The sequence below is a fragment of the Paramacrobiotus metropolitanus genome, unplaced genomic scaffold (assembly GCF_019649055.1).
Source record: "Paramacrobiotus metropolitanus isolate TYO unplaced genomic scaffold, Prichtersi_v1.0 Parri_scaffold0000014, whole genome shotgun sequence".
Classification (NCBI taxonomy): domain Eukaryota; kingdom Metazoa; phylum Tardigrada; class Eutardigrada; order Parachela; family Macrobiotidae; genus Paramacrobiotus; species Paramacrobiotus metropolitanus.
Genome location: NW_026570234.1, coordinates 1,252,355 through 1,270,065, shown reverse-complemented (window position 1 = coordinate 1,270,065; position 17,711 = coordinate 1,252,355). Strand labels below are relative to the sequence as shown.

The 17,711-nt window shown below is 40.1% G+C and overlaps 1 protein-coding gene and 1 long non-coding RNA gene across 2 annotated transcripts; one reads left to right on the top strand and one right to left on the bottom strand.

The window, feature by feature from the left end:
• Positions 1–2,488: 2,488 nt before the first annotated feature.
• LOC129584605 (alpha-1A adrenergic receptor-like) lies at positions 2,489–15,165 on the top strand. Its single transcript, XM_055476836.1, has 5 exons — positions 2,489–3,373; positions 3,977–4,031; positions 4,732–5,267; positions 12,608–12,687; positions 14,024–15,165. The coding sequence occupies exons 1-5, from the start codon at positions 2,962–2,964 to the stop codon at positions 14,741–14,743; spliced, it is 1,803 nt and encodes a 600-aa protein (XP_055332811.1). The 5' UTR covers positions 2,489–2,961; the 3' UTR covers positions 14,744–15,165.
• A 294-nt stretch (positions 15,166–15,459) lies between these two features.
• Positions 15,460–17,026, bottom strand: LOC129584612 (uncharacterized). Its single transcript, XR_008689907.1, has 2 exons — positions 16,717–17,026; positions 15,460–16,548 (listed from the first exon to the last, which is right to left on the bottom strand). It is a non-coding gene; the product is annotated as an uncharacterized LOC129584612 (long non-coding RNA).
• Positions 17,027–17,711: the final 685 nt, after the last annotated feature.

The window sequence follows — 17,711 nt, the reverse complement described above, 5'->3', positions numbered from 1 at the left end:
TGGCCTTAGTAATAAGAGTATTTAAAATTAGAACAGGGTACGTAATCTCTGAGAAGCTGGAAGTGAAGTCGTTTCGCATTAACACCAATATGTACACTCATTGCGGTTGCACGTATGTTACGTTTATAACACAATACTAAGACATACGCGCATTATAGGTGGGCGGTATATTTATTCTTTGTAATTATATAATGTGTGGATGATAGTGGATCTTACAGAGAGTAAATCGTCAAATGCTGAAGCAATCGATGTCTAATACCATGATCAAGTTTGTTTACTTGATTCACCCTATTGAAATTCGCCCAAGTTAATATTACCAATTTATAAACGGTTGACGAAATTTGATCCGATATTGTATCGGGCAGCGTAAAAAGCGTGAACGCCGTGCTTACAGTCTGCGATTAGCTTCAGATAAACGAAAGGTGGAACACATCCTGCAAGCGGAAAAGCACAAGACACAGTCGTCACAGGATCTCCAGGCGCACGCATATGTCGAACATTTTCTATAAAATTTTATTGTGGCAAACGAGTACTGGGAGTAACAAATGCCTTCCACTGAAAAAATGGATGCTGGCTGATGGTTGGCTCATTTTTACCAAAGCCATTTTAAATGAAAATTGATGCGGAATAGTATATCACATTGAATAATTACAATTGCATGTATAACATAATTATGCAAAACGTCAGCCCACCATGCTGTCGTACAAGCTTGCAACGATGACGTTGAACTCGCTAAATTGACTAATTGGATTGGTAGAGTTACAGTACTCAAAGCTCGCGAGTGACTCTAACTAAATAAATTTTAAGAATTACGCACACGTTCTATACGTATATTGCGTAGTCAGTTGAAAGAATGTTGCTGTATGATTTTCTATTCTTAAAAAAACTCCCAACTGTGTAAATTACTGATCAGGCCAATCCGAACTACGCGATCAGCTTGCATTCGAATTCTGAATGGAAATCTAACAGTCAAAACTTGAACGAACAGGATGAGCATGATTAAGTAGAGGAATTAGTGCTCTACGAGAATTAAGGGATTACATCAACGTGGGCCCATGCAGCGATACTGGATGAACTGTCTAAAGGATATATGTTCAAACCTGACGATTTTAAGCCACTTGGCTTGAATTCTTAAGACTCTCGTATAGCAAGTACTTAAAAACACATTTGCCGGCTGCCATCCACTGTACATTCCTTGATCATAGCCATTTGGACGCTTTTCCCGCTCCCTTCCGCCCTGGTAGTTAATTTACCATCTTCTGGCTGCCGGTACACTAGTAGTGCATCGACGGCCACATGGTTTTGATTTATAAGATGTGTCCCTGTGTGACAGAATTTAACGCAATCCCGCTCTACGGCACAACAACACCGCAACTGTTGTGGGAATGTTACGGAGCGTAAAAGTTTTTGACGTCGGCAGGCCGGTCGTCGTGCCGGCTGTTCATTATAAAATGTGGTTGACCAAAAATTTCTCAGCTGTGCGAGTGCACTTGCAGTAGCGAGGTCGCACACAGTAGTGGTAAAAGAAGCCTGCAGCTGACACTGATGAGATTTAATTTACTTTATTAGGCGTATATTCCGATTAAAATACTACCCTCCTTTACGATTGGCTTGTAGCCGGCGCCGCGTGCACTGCGTGTTAGAGCGCGCGACGGCCCAGTGCAGTGATGGGTTTAGAGTTGACTTGATAAAAAATGGATCAACCATTAAGGAATGAGCATGACGTTCAGGACGCGCACGACGCGTATTGTGTGATGCACCCCATTGACTGCCCATTTACGAGGTCGTTCGCATTCTCCTTGCCGCCGTCACAACAACCTAGAAAAAAACAATAACAACCGTAAAGCATCCAATCGGCGTGTGTTTGCACCCGTGGTTCGTTAAATGCCGGTAAATGTTTTGTAAATATGAAGTATCCAAATTTGTATATTTCTAAACAATTTATGATTTCAAATTTGACAGTTTTTTATGGGTTATTTTAATATACAGGTAAAATCTTTACCTCTAACAGCAGGGCGATTAGACTATGGAGACGAGGTGATTACATATTAATACTTCATTGTGCTCGCAACAAACAAGTTTAACGCGAAAACATTTCTGCGCAGTTATTTGTGACTACCATTTCCCGTTAAAATATATTTTCTTATGCTTGTTTTATTCCCTACGTCTCTTCTCCATCTTACTGATTCTTTAATTTGCAGGACAACAACATTTCCGACACTGCAATTCTTCTGCATAAATATTCTCGCGGCGTTGAAATATTTACAAATGCGTGACAGGAAGAACACAATTTTTCCGCCGGCAATGGGATTTCATTTACCTGCACAGCTGTCACACAATCTATTAGTGTCCTGTTGACAGTTGCTCTTTCGTCGGCTCCTCAGCCGTGCATCACTGCCGGCACGCGCGGACCGACTGGCTCGTCCAAATAGGTCCATCCCCTTAATGCCGGAAGTCTATCTTCAATGCACAGCTATGATAAAAAACGGATATCCCGTTTGTGCAGTATCCATGACATGACCAAGTAATCGTACAGTTTGCCGATTTTTGCCGGCCTTCCTGTGTTTGTGAGTACATCGCTGCTCGGCTGCCGGCCCCGTATATAGTATATACACCGTGTACAAATGTATATATATGAAGCCCATAGTGTGTGGCCGGTAAATTGCCGCTCCATGGCTACACAATAGTAGAGGGGCCATTTTACGTGAGGATGCGTGAAAGAAGGGATAACAACGCCATTCCCCATGCCACATCCCGGTTTCCTTAAGAGCGCATTTTCCCGTCCACGCACTCCTTGGATGGTCACGCCATAATAAAAAACACCGATCCTTGCCCCTTTTCACTGTGTATCATTATGTTATCATCATGTAAATCCCGCTGTCCATCGGATGCGTATATGCCGGCTGGAGATGCAACACCACACAATCTCCTCTAATCAATGCTGATTGATTTGAGTAAATCATGCTAGACTGGGCTAATTCTAGCGAATTTCATGTTAACGCCACTTTGACTACAGCAGCCCATAATAACACATCCAGTCTATTGTCAAATGATGAGGACTACTATTTCCAGTCACCGGAACTAAGCTACGCGGTGCCCGTTGGGATTATTCTGGGATTATTTACCGTTTTAACTGTTGGCGGTAATCTGCTTGTACTCTTAGCGGTGGCCACCGACCGACATCTGCGCTCACAGCGCCATACATTACTCATTGTCAATCTGGCCATATTCGACATGACACTCGGCTCTATTGTTTTCCCCTTTTCCGCTACATTGGAGGTTCTTAATGATCAGTGGCTATTCGGGCGGGTTTTTTGTAGTGTGTGGGCGGCTATTGATGTTTTATGCTGTACCGGCTCAATCTGGTCATTAGGTAATAGTTGGTCAAGTTTGTGATCGTAACATAAAACCGGAAATATGCACGGAAAAACGATTAAGATGGTTAATCTTTACGTACCAGCAAAATTTTTTTTTATTTACTCACCTAAATTTAGTAATTATATAATTTGTCTTAATTATACACCCGGCAAAACTTTAATGCAAAACAACTTAAAAATACCTCCTAAAAAACTGTCCCTTTGTTGCAAGTAACTAGAATAACTGCATAATCTACAGTTGATCACTGATCCTACTTGTTGGTCCTCTTGCACATTTTGTTAATGTTAAAATAGCGGACAATATAATCAATACGAGATTTGCGGCTTGTGCACTATTGTGCATATTAGACATTTTAAAATGCGCTTGCAATTTCGTATCTTAAATTATGGAAAACTTTTCTAGCTTGATGCTTACCCTCGCCATTCCCCATAAAGGAAGTGGGGTACAAAATTTTTTAAGGGCAACTGATGTGGGCAAAACGCTCGGTTGTCATGGGAAATTTGTTGGGCGCTTAGTGCTCCGCGGCGAAATGGCCCATAAACAGCACGCAAAGTGCTTTATTCCACTGATTTGTGGCCATTATGTGTGTTCTTTGCAGTATCTATCGCACTGGACCGGCTCATCGGCGTTACACGACCACTCGCTTATGCCGGGTAAATTGTTGACTTTTGTTTGTCTAATAACGCCTACTTTGTTTGGTTTGCTGATTGTTTTTTAAGTGTCTGCTTGTTGAGACGCTGATTTAAGGAATCAAATAGGTTTGAAAGAGGCTTAATTTTCGGTATAGAAATAGCACCAATGAATTCAAAAAGTCAAGATAAACCTCTTGATGATGTCTTTGCGCGTGTGGTTGAGTAGATGACTGCTAGTGCCACATACAGATATTTGGATGTGCGTCCTCACAGTTCACTGCTCTTTCAGATCTTTATAAAATTTAATTAAAAAACTGTACAGTGAACATTGATTTTTATGATTTTTATAATTTGTTTGTTTATAACACAAATTTTTATTTTGCCATAGACAAGCAGCTTTTGTTGTAGAAGCGCATATGCTTTTGAGAATATGAATATCCATAATCGACAATTCACTTTGCGCATATATTTAGCATATCTTTCCACACACCATTAATATTCTTGGCAAATGACTCAGACGAAAGGCTTGCTGCTGAATCAAATTAAAGCCAATGTAATTCGCCGGTAAATTGCTACATTTTTGTATAATGACATTTTTGTCTGTCATATACGTATGTTGGCGTTGAGAATCGGTACAGTGTATTATTAAAAGAAAAACCCAGGGCGCGATAAATATCCGCCAATATACTTGTGCAGCAATATCGGTGACGTCTATTTTTAGGATTATGACCAAAGCCAAAATGCTGACGATGATTATAATTATCTGGATATTATCCCTGGTCATTTCGGTGGTGCCGTTCATGGGCTGGCAGACACCGGAAGAGAAGAATCCCTACAAATGTCACGTCCAGACTGACCCCAGCTATGTGATATTCAGCTGCTCCGTGTCCTATTACGTTCCACTGATAATTATATTAATTTTTTATTCGCGCATCTATAAAGCCGCCGCCCGGCATGTACAGTCCATGCGGACGGGTATTAAACGCGGATCAGGATCACTCAGTAATGACGGCACCGTAATGACATTACGAATTCATACTAAACGCTTTCAAAAATCTCACAATGCTACAACTACCCGCACCGGCTCGGGATCGGAGACCAACAATGCCAACGGGGAAACCGGAAGTGTTTCCGGCTCAACAACGGCCAAACTGGGTAAAAGCTTCGCGAAACAGCGAAAAGCCACCATCACGCTGAGCCTGATTATTCTGGGATTTATTTGCATGTGGCAAGGATTTTTCCTCATACTACCCATAAGTAAGTCCGCTACGCCCTGTAGATAATATGTCATAAAAAACGCGTAAAGACAATAATGTGAAGTACTTTGGGTTATCACGAAATCTCGGCTGGCATGCGGCACGGGAATTGTGTGTCGCCTCGACGAGATCAGTTCGCTTGTGGTTAGTTGGTTGTGAGTGTTGGCAAGAGTGAAATATGTGTCGCACTCGTCAGGATTTATTAAATTATCTGATCCTGAAAAGCCGGGATTTAGTTATGCACTATTTAACCAATACCCTAATGCATTAATAAAGATATACTACATAATTTTTTTTCATATTGTGAGAGTTGCATTAAATTTGGTAAATTGTACTTTTCATCTGGCAGATAATTTGTTTTCATTTATTTTGTGCATGTGCTTGTGCAGCTGTGGAAAATTATTTGGACTTTTGCATTTCCAGGCGCAGGCTCGGAATGCATGCACAACCGGCCATTAATTGTGTTATCTTAATGCGGATTTCGAAATAGCATCATTAAATTTACTTTTAGCTATTTATAGCTGGCGATTGATTTTAACTTGAAGGTGTGTCGGATCGAAAAAATGCAGTTTATTAAGAGATATGAGGTTTACTGGAAACTGGCGATACGTCATCAAAGTGGGTTAGGAAGATGGACTCGCGGGCACAGCCTAAGCCCGGCAAATTTGTGAGCTTACATTATTTGCCTATGAGTAATTAATAGGGCTTACACGCTGTTCGGAGATTACTGTGCAACATGCATTAGTACACAATCAAAGTGTTAGAGTTACACGGATCTGTGTTTTCTACACACTCCTTGATCCGACTGAAAATAGCGCCAGAGACAACTAAGCTGGCCGGCAAAGATGTTCAAAGAACGCCGGAAGTGCCTAAAGACACTGCACTGACCCGACCTCTTCCCATGGCAATCCAGTTGGCATTCCGCTGCAGCAGTGGCACGCTATGCGTAGAGCGAAATGAATTTTCCCTTCAACGCAAAAGAGAGAGGATAGACACTTTATATACGGCGTAGAATTGCCGGCATTGGCAGCCGTAGCGGGATGCTGCTGTTAAAGTGAGGCCGGGAGAGAGAGAGAGAATCAATTTTCTGTGCTCACTCACGAGATTTTGACAGATTTTTGGCTCAGTCGGGGTGCTTGTTGTACACACAACCATGTACACATAATTGATTACGGGAACTAGTGTTTTGAATGCCAGTAGGATGGGATCCAAATCGAGAAGGTTTGACATTGCCATTTAATCTCAACAACACTTTAATAACATTTAATTATCTTCCCATAACAGGCAACCACTTCATTAAGGAGTGGTTGCACATCGTGGTCACGACGCGTATGCATGTAGTCTGCAGACATAATGCAGACCCTGTGTTAAACGATGCTTAGAGGATATCACGTGAGTTTCCGTTTATTATTTCCGTCTGTCCATTATACAATCACCCTCAAAATAATAAGTGCGCATTTAAGGAAAATACCGTCGCACGTGGTATCGACTGGTAGCACTAAACTCACAAATAGTCATTAAACTTCCACCCGCAATTAAAGTTCAACATTATTCAGTACACGAACAAAAAATGATAATATTGCGGTTTGGTTGTGTTTCTTTCCCGACCTTTCTGCCGGACTGGTTTCAGAGTGTGTACAAATAAACATTCAAAGGAGCAAATTATTACGATTGCCTCTCGTACGGTGTATCAGCTGGCTATTCTCGAATATTCGGAAGCAGTTTCACTACGGTGTAATGTTTACCGGAAGCTGTTAAGGGTCACACTGCAATGCCAAGCCCTATTGCCGATTTGAGCGTAATGTCTTTTTATGGGCTATTTTATGTTGCAGTATCAATTATAGTCAAATCGGATTAAACTGTTATAGACTACGACGTCATATGTGGTAAAAAAGCGAAACTGATTTTTCAATCCAGCCAGTGCTTGTGCTCGTATAAATCCCGCTGTTGCCGGCATGAAAGAACTTAATGGATCGTACGGGCCAATTATCCATAAACTATTGTCACCCCATACTACGGCTATCAACACCTAAACGCACGTGCAATGAGCCGTCCAGTGTTTATTATTAATCAGATGGTAATACGCTCCAGCACACAATAGTACGCATTTTATCACCTTTTAGCATTGAGATCTGTTTATGCGTTAAGAGGGTGACAAAATCAGGAGAATATGTGTGACGAGAGTGAAATATGGAACATAGGACTTAAGCACATCCAGGCTATATGCGCATCGCAAGTCATGCATAAGGAAAAGATTATTCCGGCATTTCATAATTTAATGGAATCCACTATTAAGTGCGCTAGTTTTAGTGCTAATGCAACAAAAAATTGTACTTCCGTACATCAAACAATGCAAAATGCAGCTAAGTAATACCTAATGGTGTACTTTTTATTTGTCGAATGCCAGCCACTTTGCCATTTTGCAGTCGTAACCCGATCAGAAAACTTTGCTATCGATGTCATAGCAGTGATGATGAGCAGTGAGTTGGGTAATGCATTCTGATACGCGCGCCGAGCTAAACTCTGCGCGTCAGCCCAATTATGAGTGACTATATTAACACGAATACCACAATTTAAAAGTTAGATTTGATTTGGGAAGGCTTTTTCTCCGGAGATTTACGGCGTCCATGGGGACATAAAATAGCAGTTTAAAACTGTGAGCTGCTGTGCAGTGCCAGCATTGGCAGTTCTTCGCCACGGTTGTGCTGTATCTGTGCAGTTGCTAATCTGTATTGAATACTGCACTCAAATGCACAGTCCTCTGCATTGGTTACAATGCCCAGCTTCACTTTTTTCGGTCATCATTAGCACACACACAAACTGGGTCCTAAACAAAATAAATGAATGCATCATGAAAGATTCAGCCACAAATATTCATTATTTGCGCTGTGTTAAATACTGCTCTATCTAAAAGCTGTAACAGTTGACAGTTTAGGATTAGCAACTACTGTACGTATGTGAAACCGCACTACAATTAGGTGACCCCACGTTATTATTTACATATATCTTGCTAGCTTTTATTAATTTATTATTCTACTTCTTTGTGCTAGATCGTTGTCAAACTGTAAAACGATAAAAATGGCATTACAGCCTTTCATTCGGTATTGCACTTAATTGCACTAACGCTACTAACAATAAGCTCACGGTTTTGTTTTTTTTCCTGAAAATAATTCATGATTTGCAATTTTAATTCATGATTTGCATGTACCTAATCCACGCACTAAAGGTACTTAAATGATAACACAGTCTTGAAAGGTTTTAAACTTTTAACAATATTTCAAATCCCTCCAAAGATTGATTTTTCGAAATATATTCCTACAAATTCTCTAGCAATAGCGTAAATGATGCATGAACTAATGGGACATCTGTGGAAATTTCTGGTCCAATGAGGAGGAAATGAAAGAAACCCAGCAAAAGTAACAAGAAATTTCAGCATTCAACAAAACAGTCTATGGATAACAGAGCAGCAGCTGTACTCCTTTTACTTCGTTAGGTCGAATAAAAATAAGGAAGTGGACCCGCATGAATGTCATTTACAAGAGAGCGCAAACCTCAAAGTACTGATTTACGGATAATGTATAGCGGCATCTTTTGGGCTACTGCAACAAGATTCTGTACCGACTGCATGTGGAAGCGCAACTATCAAAACATTTAACACAACAAAAAATTTCATCAAAACTTTTTTGTGGTAAGACAATAGAAAAACATGATGTTGTGCAGTACGTGTATAGTACTACGAGTAGTACGTATCTATATTCAGAGCGTGCAGGACAGTACCGTACATGTATAACGATCGGCAGCTAACAATGTAGGGTTCCGAAGTTTACTTCCGAGGCCACCTTGCTATGCATACGTACATAATGTATAGCAAAAACAGTTGTCGTGTAATGGTATTAATTACGTGCTTGCTTTAAAAAAATATTGGCGCTGTTTATGCTAGGTTGTGCAATGGTGACAGTTTAGCATGAAACAAGAAAATGAGCAAACGTGTGGATACGTACGTGGGTCCACCCACGACCCATCATGCCGGACCGCTGCCGCTATTGGGCAAGACACACTGTACAGATACAGTACACCTTTGTTCTCTGCAAACGGAAATACGACCAGTTTCAGATCGACCTTATAGCTTTGTTTAAGTTTGCTTTTGATGATTTTGATTTTTAAGAAGTTATACATGCAAAATGCCTCTCTATAGCTGTAATTTGTATATCCGATAGGTTCAGTGGCAGAAGGCACTTTGAAATTAGAGTATCCACGTTGTACTCGTATGTGTACCTTTGGCGCGATACAGGTACGCATGCTCATAGTTGTAGTAGTTATTCAAAAAAATTGATAAAATCGGTGTCCAGAAGCGTGGGAACTGCATTTTGCTGAAACCCATACTGAAATTTTAACGTATATGTTTGCGCTTTTAATTCCGAGTTTACTTGCGCGGTATTACCTTTACAACTAATAAGTATCAGTGATGTATCACATACAAGCATAAAACTGAGTTCTAGAACAAATTTTTATTATAAAAAAACACTTCAATTTTTGTTTACTTTAATTTTTGCTTTATACGTCTAATTGTTCAGTTGATTTAACTAATACATAAAGATATGCTGGATATGGATCCGATTAAGTTATAAGAAATCGGTGTCATGCACCAATTGCAGTACAGAATCGCTTAAACACGTATCTTCTCCTTAATTATTTGCTTAGAGCTTTCATGGCAGTTTTGAATACAGTACATAAATTTATACCGCATGGATAATACTTGAATAGTGATTCTACTGTTTGCGTAGCTAGTTTTAACTTTTCGCGATGTATTACCATAATATAATTAAACCTAAGATAAGGCAAGCTTAGTCTAAAAAATGTCCATATTTTGTGTAGGTTTAATTTTTGTTTGTTTTATTAACCAGTGGTCAGAAGATAATTTCACCAGGTCTTAAGTATAGGAAACTTAAAGAGCGCTCGAAGAAGTGTTTACTGCCCAGTAATCGACCAAAGCGAAACGAAGGTCCTCTATGTTCAAGAAAATAGGAATTTTGTCGGTCACACATTGATAATTTAAATTTAAATAAAATGAGTCAGAACACACACAAAAATATTAAATAAAAAAGGAAAAAATAATTTTCAAATGTAAAAATCTATTTTCAAAACAGTTTTCAAACAAACTCAGCAAACAGTTTAATAGACTTGGTTTTCCGCTTTGCGTAAGCCTTTTAATGCAAGCCACCAGCGGTGCACTTCCCTAGTACAGAATCCTTAACATATGTCATGATTGTAAGTTTGTAACCACGTAGAATATTGTGGAAACGTACAATTGTACATAGGTACTTGCTTTCCATGTACAATATTACGACATGCAAAATTACTTACGTAAAATTAAAGGTCAGTGAATTACTTATTTAAAAGTCCGTAAAAATAGATATGTAAGCAGATAAGCAGTAAGATAAAATAGATAAGCAGATAAGTAGATAAGCAGTAAAGTACGTACGTACTTAAACGTGTTTGTTATGTGTTTTAATAATCTTTACAAAACAGTTGTTAAAATGTAATTCTCTTAAATCACCTGTCAACTTTGAAAAATTAATATAGATTTCTCCAATATGCCAAGCGCTACCTTGTGTCATATATGTACTGGTAATCGGTTATGCACTGCTAAAAAATGTATGCTTTCTTAGTCAATAAATTGAATCACCCTTGTTTTCTTGGCAGACCCTGAGCAAAATTACTACTGTAAACTGTGCACTTACAGGTTAACTAGCTTAAAAATCGCATTTTTATACTTTTCCGGCTGATATATTCTGTTAGGGGATGTATTCATCCGGCTCGTTGTATATATCATGAAGATGTATTTTTCCGGCTTTGGCCAACGTTTTATGCGCCACAAAATCAAAGCGTACCATGGCCAAGCAGATATTACGCGCTGTCAGGAAAATATCCTTAATTGGCGCGTACGTTATTATAAATACAAATTATAATATGTGCAACAGCAATACCATTGGTTATTTATATTCTTCATGATCCGATTACTAGTCTGCATGTACGAGTATACAATTTGTACTATTTGTATCGATGCATGCGCAGGATTGCGGGTTTTACAAAAGCAGATACCATGTCCTGTTAAGCGCGTTTAAGAAGGTCCTAAGTGCGCAGTTCCCCCAAAAAGGCGCGTACTCATTCTCCGCTAAATTATAAAGTTGCGCAAAATCCCAAAGTTTGTGCACACTTGGCTTCCGCTTTGTATGTTGGTTCTTTATCTTAGAAATAAATTGTTTTAAGCGCAAAATATTATATCCAGAATGAACTGTTTTGCTCAACATACTGTATATGACTGCAATACGTTCGCATGTGTTTGTTGCAATACGATGAATGATATTCTTTAATAATTCAGCAGCACACCAAATGGCATAAGTATAGCCGTATAGGTAGAAAACGCGGCGTTGTTAATCGCATATCCTATACTTGCAGGTAGATCGTAGTATTGGGTACATAACTACGAGTTACATATGCATTCGCTGCATGATTGCGCATGCAACTGCGATTCCTGTCTACAGACTCCTGTGACAGGAGTCCTGTGACTCGTGTCCTGTATTTATGGATTCTACTATACTCGTATGCGTGGAACCATAGCAGTATAAGCATACAAGAACAGTACGCATATCTATATTTTTTTACTGGCAGTGAGCGTATTTGTTTTGAAAGTCTGCTTTTAAGTACCTACTAATTACGATATCGTGATCGTGAAGTCTTCATATGTCGGAAGACAGATCGGCGGCAATCGATTTTATTGAATGTCCAATGTCGTTTAATCAATAAAGTAGTTGAGATCGGCACACAATTTATTATTGCACACTGTATAAGGAAAACTGAACGACGAAACTAGGAATTATGGCCAAGCAAATTTGCCTAATGAAGTTTAATCATGGACATGTTGGTTCATATTAGATTATCCAGTCCATGGGTAGCATTTGTGTTTTCTTTATACACATGCACTGTATAGTGTATACATATGCACCATCGTCCACATGATCGAGTATTGTCCCACTCCCTGGCGCGCTCTCCCTTATTTAAATGTATTTGGGGAGCGTTGCCCGATTGTTCTGGTCATAAGACACTTTACAGCATTAAACCTGCTGATAACATTAACATGGGTGTAATTAAGTTTTCTGCGCTTCGTGTAACCATTATCCCGTTGTGTGAGCGCGGCCGTATAAAAAGTCATGAAAGTGTCGTCGGCATCGAATAGGAGTACACAGATATAATTTTCATCCCCTGACAGGAAAAAGCCAACCAACGGATGTGGATATAAAGCGGTGTATATACGGTATGACAGGAATGTTTTGTTTGCAGGCGTTTTCTGCAAAAATTGCAACGTTCCGGTGACTCTATGGCGAATATTCTTTTGGCTCGGGTATTGCAACAGCTTGATGGTATGTGTAAATTCCCAGTTACTGAAACTATAATATTGTCTGGATATAGAAGTACGGGTCTTTAGTAAGTTCAGCGGCATGTATACTTACGTTATTTGCAATGCCGGAATTTTATATATTAATATATGCTATATTCCTCTCAGTAATTATTGTAATATCGATCTCTGTCATGTTTTAGCCGCACTTTTACTTTTGACTTTTTGATTTGTACAGCATTAATGCATCGATGCCTTTGCGCGTTACTTGAAATGATTTGATTTACGGCATACCATAGTACTCTTTTTCTGCTAAATATTAAGCGCAATTTTGCGCCGATTAGGGTTTAATATACCTACAGGAGGCTAGACATATGCTCACCTAGGCGTAAAAAATATTAACTTCGTTTAATTTGTTGTTTTTTCCGTTTATTTATAATAATAATTAGGAGATGACCCTTACCATTGATAAGTATCACCTACTGACTATTATTATAAATAATGAAGATTTAGTTAGTAAAACATATAAGTAAAATTACTTCAAGTGTACGGCTTAGTTGTCCGGAGTGTTAAAAGTCGATTTCGTTTTTTGATTTCCCAGCATTCAACATAACCTGTAATTTATTTGACGCTTCATCACATGGACAACGCATCCATTCAGCGTTGTATGCTGGTAAATTGGCAACTGACAACTAACAGCTGTGGTTGCGTGTGTAACTCTCGTACTGTTGGTACTGTATTACACGCATACAAACACAGCATCCGTGTAATCCATTCTTATACGCGCGCCGCGCACAAATAACGATGGCCCCTTGTCGAGAAGGGACAAGTTGTTATCTTTGATGAATATCAAGCCCCCATTGAAAAGCGCTCCCAGTCGTCCGGAAATGCCGAGTTTTCAGTTGGGGTTTTCAGCGCGTTAATCACAGTTTTCCTGTCAAGAAGCGCAACGGCATATCAAGCGTTAATCGCTACCCCTTCACAACAACAGTCCCGGCCTAACACTAGTAGCGCCGAGCGTCCAAAAAGCCGGCATCCGGAATGACTCCATATATCCTTGATAGTTTTTGATTATTCTTCGGCAATGCGCCTTAACCGTTGCCGGCATACAATACTCATCGCCAATATACAGCATAACCGGGACTCTTTTTCTCAACACCAATCGATTAGCGAGTTTTTGTCCAAAATGCAGTTTTGTTTCCCTTTGGCACGGCGTTAACGTTAAACATTAAGCCGTAGATATAAATCACAGGCTGACTTTGTCGCTAAACAGAGCTATTTAATCTCCAGTAAACGCTGCGTGCGCAACTCATATACGCATATTCACACACCATCATCTTGGTTTTTTCTTCTCCCGATAGAATCCCTTCATCTATGCTGCCGCATCCCCCGAATTCCGCCGCGCTTTTAAACGCATTCTATGCTGTGAAATATTTTCCGGCCGTGAGCATCAGCGTCGCAGTGTCCGTGACATGTCCAATTCATCACACGGCGCCGCATCCCGCAGCGGTAGCAGTGGCGCCAATAATCGCCGCCTGACCCGTTGTTGGGGATTTTTTAAACCCTTTCGCAGCTGCCTCTCCAGCCGGGAACGCACGGAGACTAGCACCACCGGAACGCCGGACAGTAGCGATGTATTAGCTATGACCCCGGTACATCTGCACTGCTCGGACAGCAACACACTGCGCAGTACGCCGGGTGAAAGCCGGAGCTTTCTGGGATTCCGTCTGAGCCGGAAGAGGTCAGATGCCGGCACGGTGGATTTAATGGAGAGCTTCCCCTTGGCGTCGCTGACGTTGGCCCGGCTAAAAAATCCCTCCTGCGGCAGCGACGCCCTGTATGGCTCACTGCAGGCGCTGCAGCGGGCGGCCATGGAGGACAGTCCCAGTCGCGCGGGGTTGATGCGCGCCTCCAGCAGTATTACCGGCAGCGTCGGCTCTAGTCAGGCTGATCAGCTGCTGCGATTGTCCAGGAGCTGTGCTACACAAACACCCCCCGTGTCAATACCGGTGTCTCCAGAGACCGGCTCGCCTTATCATTATGTTTTTGAACCATCCGCTCCAGATGATGCCGAACTGTGATAAATATGTATGTAACGCTGTTAGGGAAGAAAATGTGTATACAGTGTCTGACAGCGCTGATCCCCGGGTTTCCTTTGTTGTTTGGTTGCTTCGCTGAATTTTTTGGACTGCTTGTTGTTATCCGATGATTTGTTATTTATTTAATGATGGAAATTCTGTACGGAGATGTGTGAATGTTTTGTAAATATTTATACAGTCAACCATGTCGGAATGGGACAGTTGTAGCCGGCAGCCAGCCGATCCGTTTGGTTTGCATAATTGGTCAATGCGCAGAAGAATTCGATTTTTTCGCTATAATTCGATCTTTTCTATCACCGACTTAACGCCACCTGCTTCACAGTACTCTGTATATGGCGCTATGCTAAAAATTGATTTATTTAACTTGTGAGCGCACTTTATATACACACCGACGGTTTGAATAAAGAAAGAAAGAATTTCATGCATTCCGTACAAAAAATACAAAGAATACAAAGAACCTTATGCATATGTATTTTTATAGATTTCTGTAGAAGCGAAATATAGTTTCTAACCAAATTATAATTTCTATTACATTTTCATACATATTTGTTTATACGTAAATTTTGGTAATTCTCTTACTTTTTAAAAATATTTCTTTGTAATCACTGAAACGCTTTATAATGCATGAAAAATTGCAGTACTTAATTGTCACACAGCAATAGTATGGTTTTTCAGTTAATTTGTATACTTCTCGGTAGTACCGTAATTCATGTTTATATTTTGTTTCGTAAACATTTATCATAAACCGCACTGTTGTATTGCAATAGTAACTGCCAGTGTCAAAACGCACTGCAAATAAATAAACTCCAGATACTGAGCGATGGTGTTTATTTAAAATAATAAACCTCGTTACTAATTTATTGTGTGAAGAACGGTAGAAATCAATAAACTGAATAAAGGAGTGTAGATGATAAGCCAAAACGGTAATACCGCAACTTCTATATACGACTTCGCTGTGGCAATCCTCGTCGCCGAGCTGCTGGACAGTTCAAAAAACATTTATTTAATTTTCGCCGATATTGGAAAATACAGTAAGTCATTGATGAGGTGGCAAATGTTACAGAGCAGTTAGAGGTTAAACGAAGGAGCAAGCGACAATTAGCCAAGCAAGTCGTCAAGCGGGGATGATCCGCAGGATGCTATACAACTCCTGCGTTGGAGTGTGCCGTAGGTGTCAAAATAACACAGTAACGTTCGCAGCAAGTTCCGCTTTATTAAACCATGAATAATTAATGCGCAGGGATAACGTAATCATGATTCCCTCGATAATCAGTAGTATGATGTATCGGCGCAAACCGCGCTCAAATTCAATGTCTATTCTACAGAAACTCGTACAAAGCCTCGTATTATGATTCTTATTGCTTACTGCATATATTATGACTGAGTAATTATTGAAAACGCTGCCATAATGCATAAAATAAATGCATTATCATAATACTGGACAATTATGTGAGCCAAAGCAAAATCTGGATGCAGAACGCATACGGAAGCAAGTTTGGGTAACAAATAGCTAGTTTACTAATTTGCTTATTTTATCTTGCTCTAAAGTCGACTAAGGAAAAAGTCTTAAAAAGGGCATTAAATCTGAAATTAAGTAACACATGCACGAACAAAACAGTAAGTAAACGCTCTAAACGAAATTTAACAAAAACTGCAGTGATAAAGCGCCCAAAGATTACCGTAATCAACCATGCATTTCCTGCGGAGGGCACTTTCTTCCGGTCTTGTGGGGATCCTTTGATTTGCAGTCAGTGCTTCAGTTGTGTTATGCACTTCAAGTGTACCAGCTGCACAAAAAAGTAGGCCCATATACAGTTGTTCTCTATTAGCCTACTTATAGATATACTAATGATTTTACAAATTTGTATAAATATCAGATATCATACTGGAAAATGACCGCGATTGCTATAGTACACCAATATCTGCATCAACGAAAGCCAATCGAGAATACTTACATAAAATGTTTTGATAAACATATATCCTGCCATGTAAGTAGAAAGGTAAGACATAACGGCAATGATTGACCCTGGCAATCAGCGGGAAAAGCAAGCGATAGCGGGCCGGCACAATTTGTCACACTAATATTGCAATTTTTAGTTGAATGTATGCCCATTAATGTCGGCAAATTTTAGGAAAACCAGGGCTTTTAATGTACTTAACCGTGACAAACAAACAACACCATGTGAACAACGGAGCAAGCTTTTGTTACAAAATATGCGTTTCATATCGCGGTATGCATCGCTCGGGATAGCTTATCAGCGCTTCTTCTGCGTAGTGGCGTACCACAAGAATCACCTATTAAATCTTATCTTCCGAGTCCCGGTTGTCTAGCACATGCCGTCCTTGTCATCTGTCCCAGCATGGTAGATTAAAGATTTCATACCGCACTAAATTAAAAATGGAGCGGAATGATGAGATGGGCATAAAAACGACAACAATGATCTCAGCAGTCATCATTCTAAGATACCTACTTCCGATCGACGATCTGCGTCAAAACCTAGTACCAGGTGTCAATCATAATGCAGCATAACGTACCATAATTATAAAACTCACTTAAATACGTATGCGTTAGCACACTGACACTGTTCCATTCTACGTGCATCCATAAAATTAACGGCTTATTTAACTACTTAGTATAAAAGCTTCCAGTGTGTTGTACGTTAAACAGATAATTTGCGCTGGTAATTTGTACGTTATTGAATATACACAGTTGTTGCTGGAAGTTAATACTGGATTACAGTGAATATACTGAATTTATTTATTTATACGAACATTTACCGGCACGGCTAACAATTATCAAAGATGCTGCTCCTGGCCCGCGCTATATTGTTCACAACATTTCTGACAAGCAGTTGCTTGTTTGAGGCGGTCCACTGTGCTCCTTGTGGGCACAGTGATGGTCACTTGCTCCATGCCCTGACGAGCGATTCTGCTTTCGTGGACGCGGATC

What these genes read in the sequence shown, in the direction of transcription:
- LOC129584605 (XM_055476836.1), top strand. Translation starts at nt 2,962, where the DNA reads ATGCTAGACTGGGCTAATTCTAGCGAATTTCATGTTAACGCCACTTTG. An exon ending in CGACCACTCGCTTATGCCGG is followed by an intron (nt 4,032 to 4,731) that starts GTAAATTGTTGA and finishes GTCTATTTTTAG; the next exon opens with GATTATGACCAAAGCCAAAA. An exon ending in GGTATTGCAACAGCTTGATG is followed by an intron (nt 12,688 to 14,023) that starts GTATGTGTAAAT and finishes TTCTCCCGATAG; the next exon opens with AATCCCTTCATCTATGCTGC.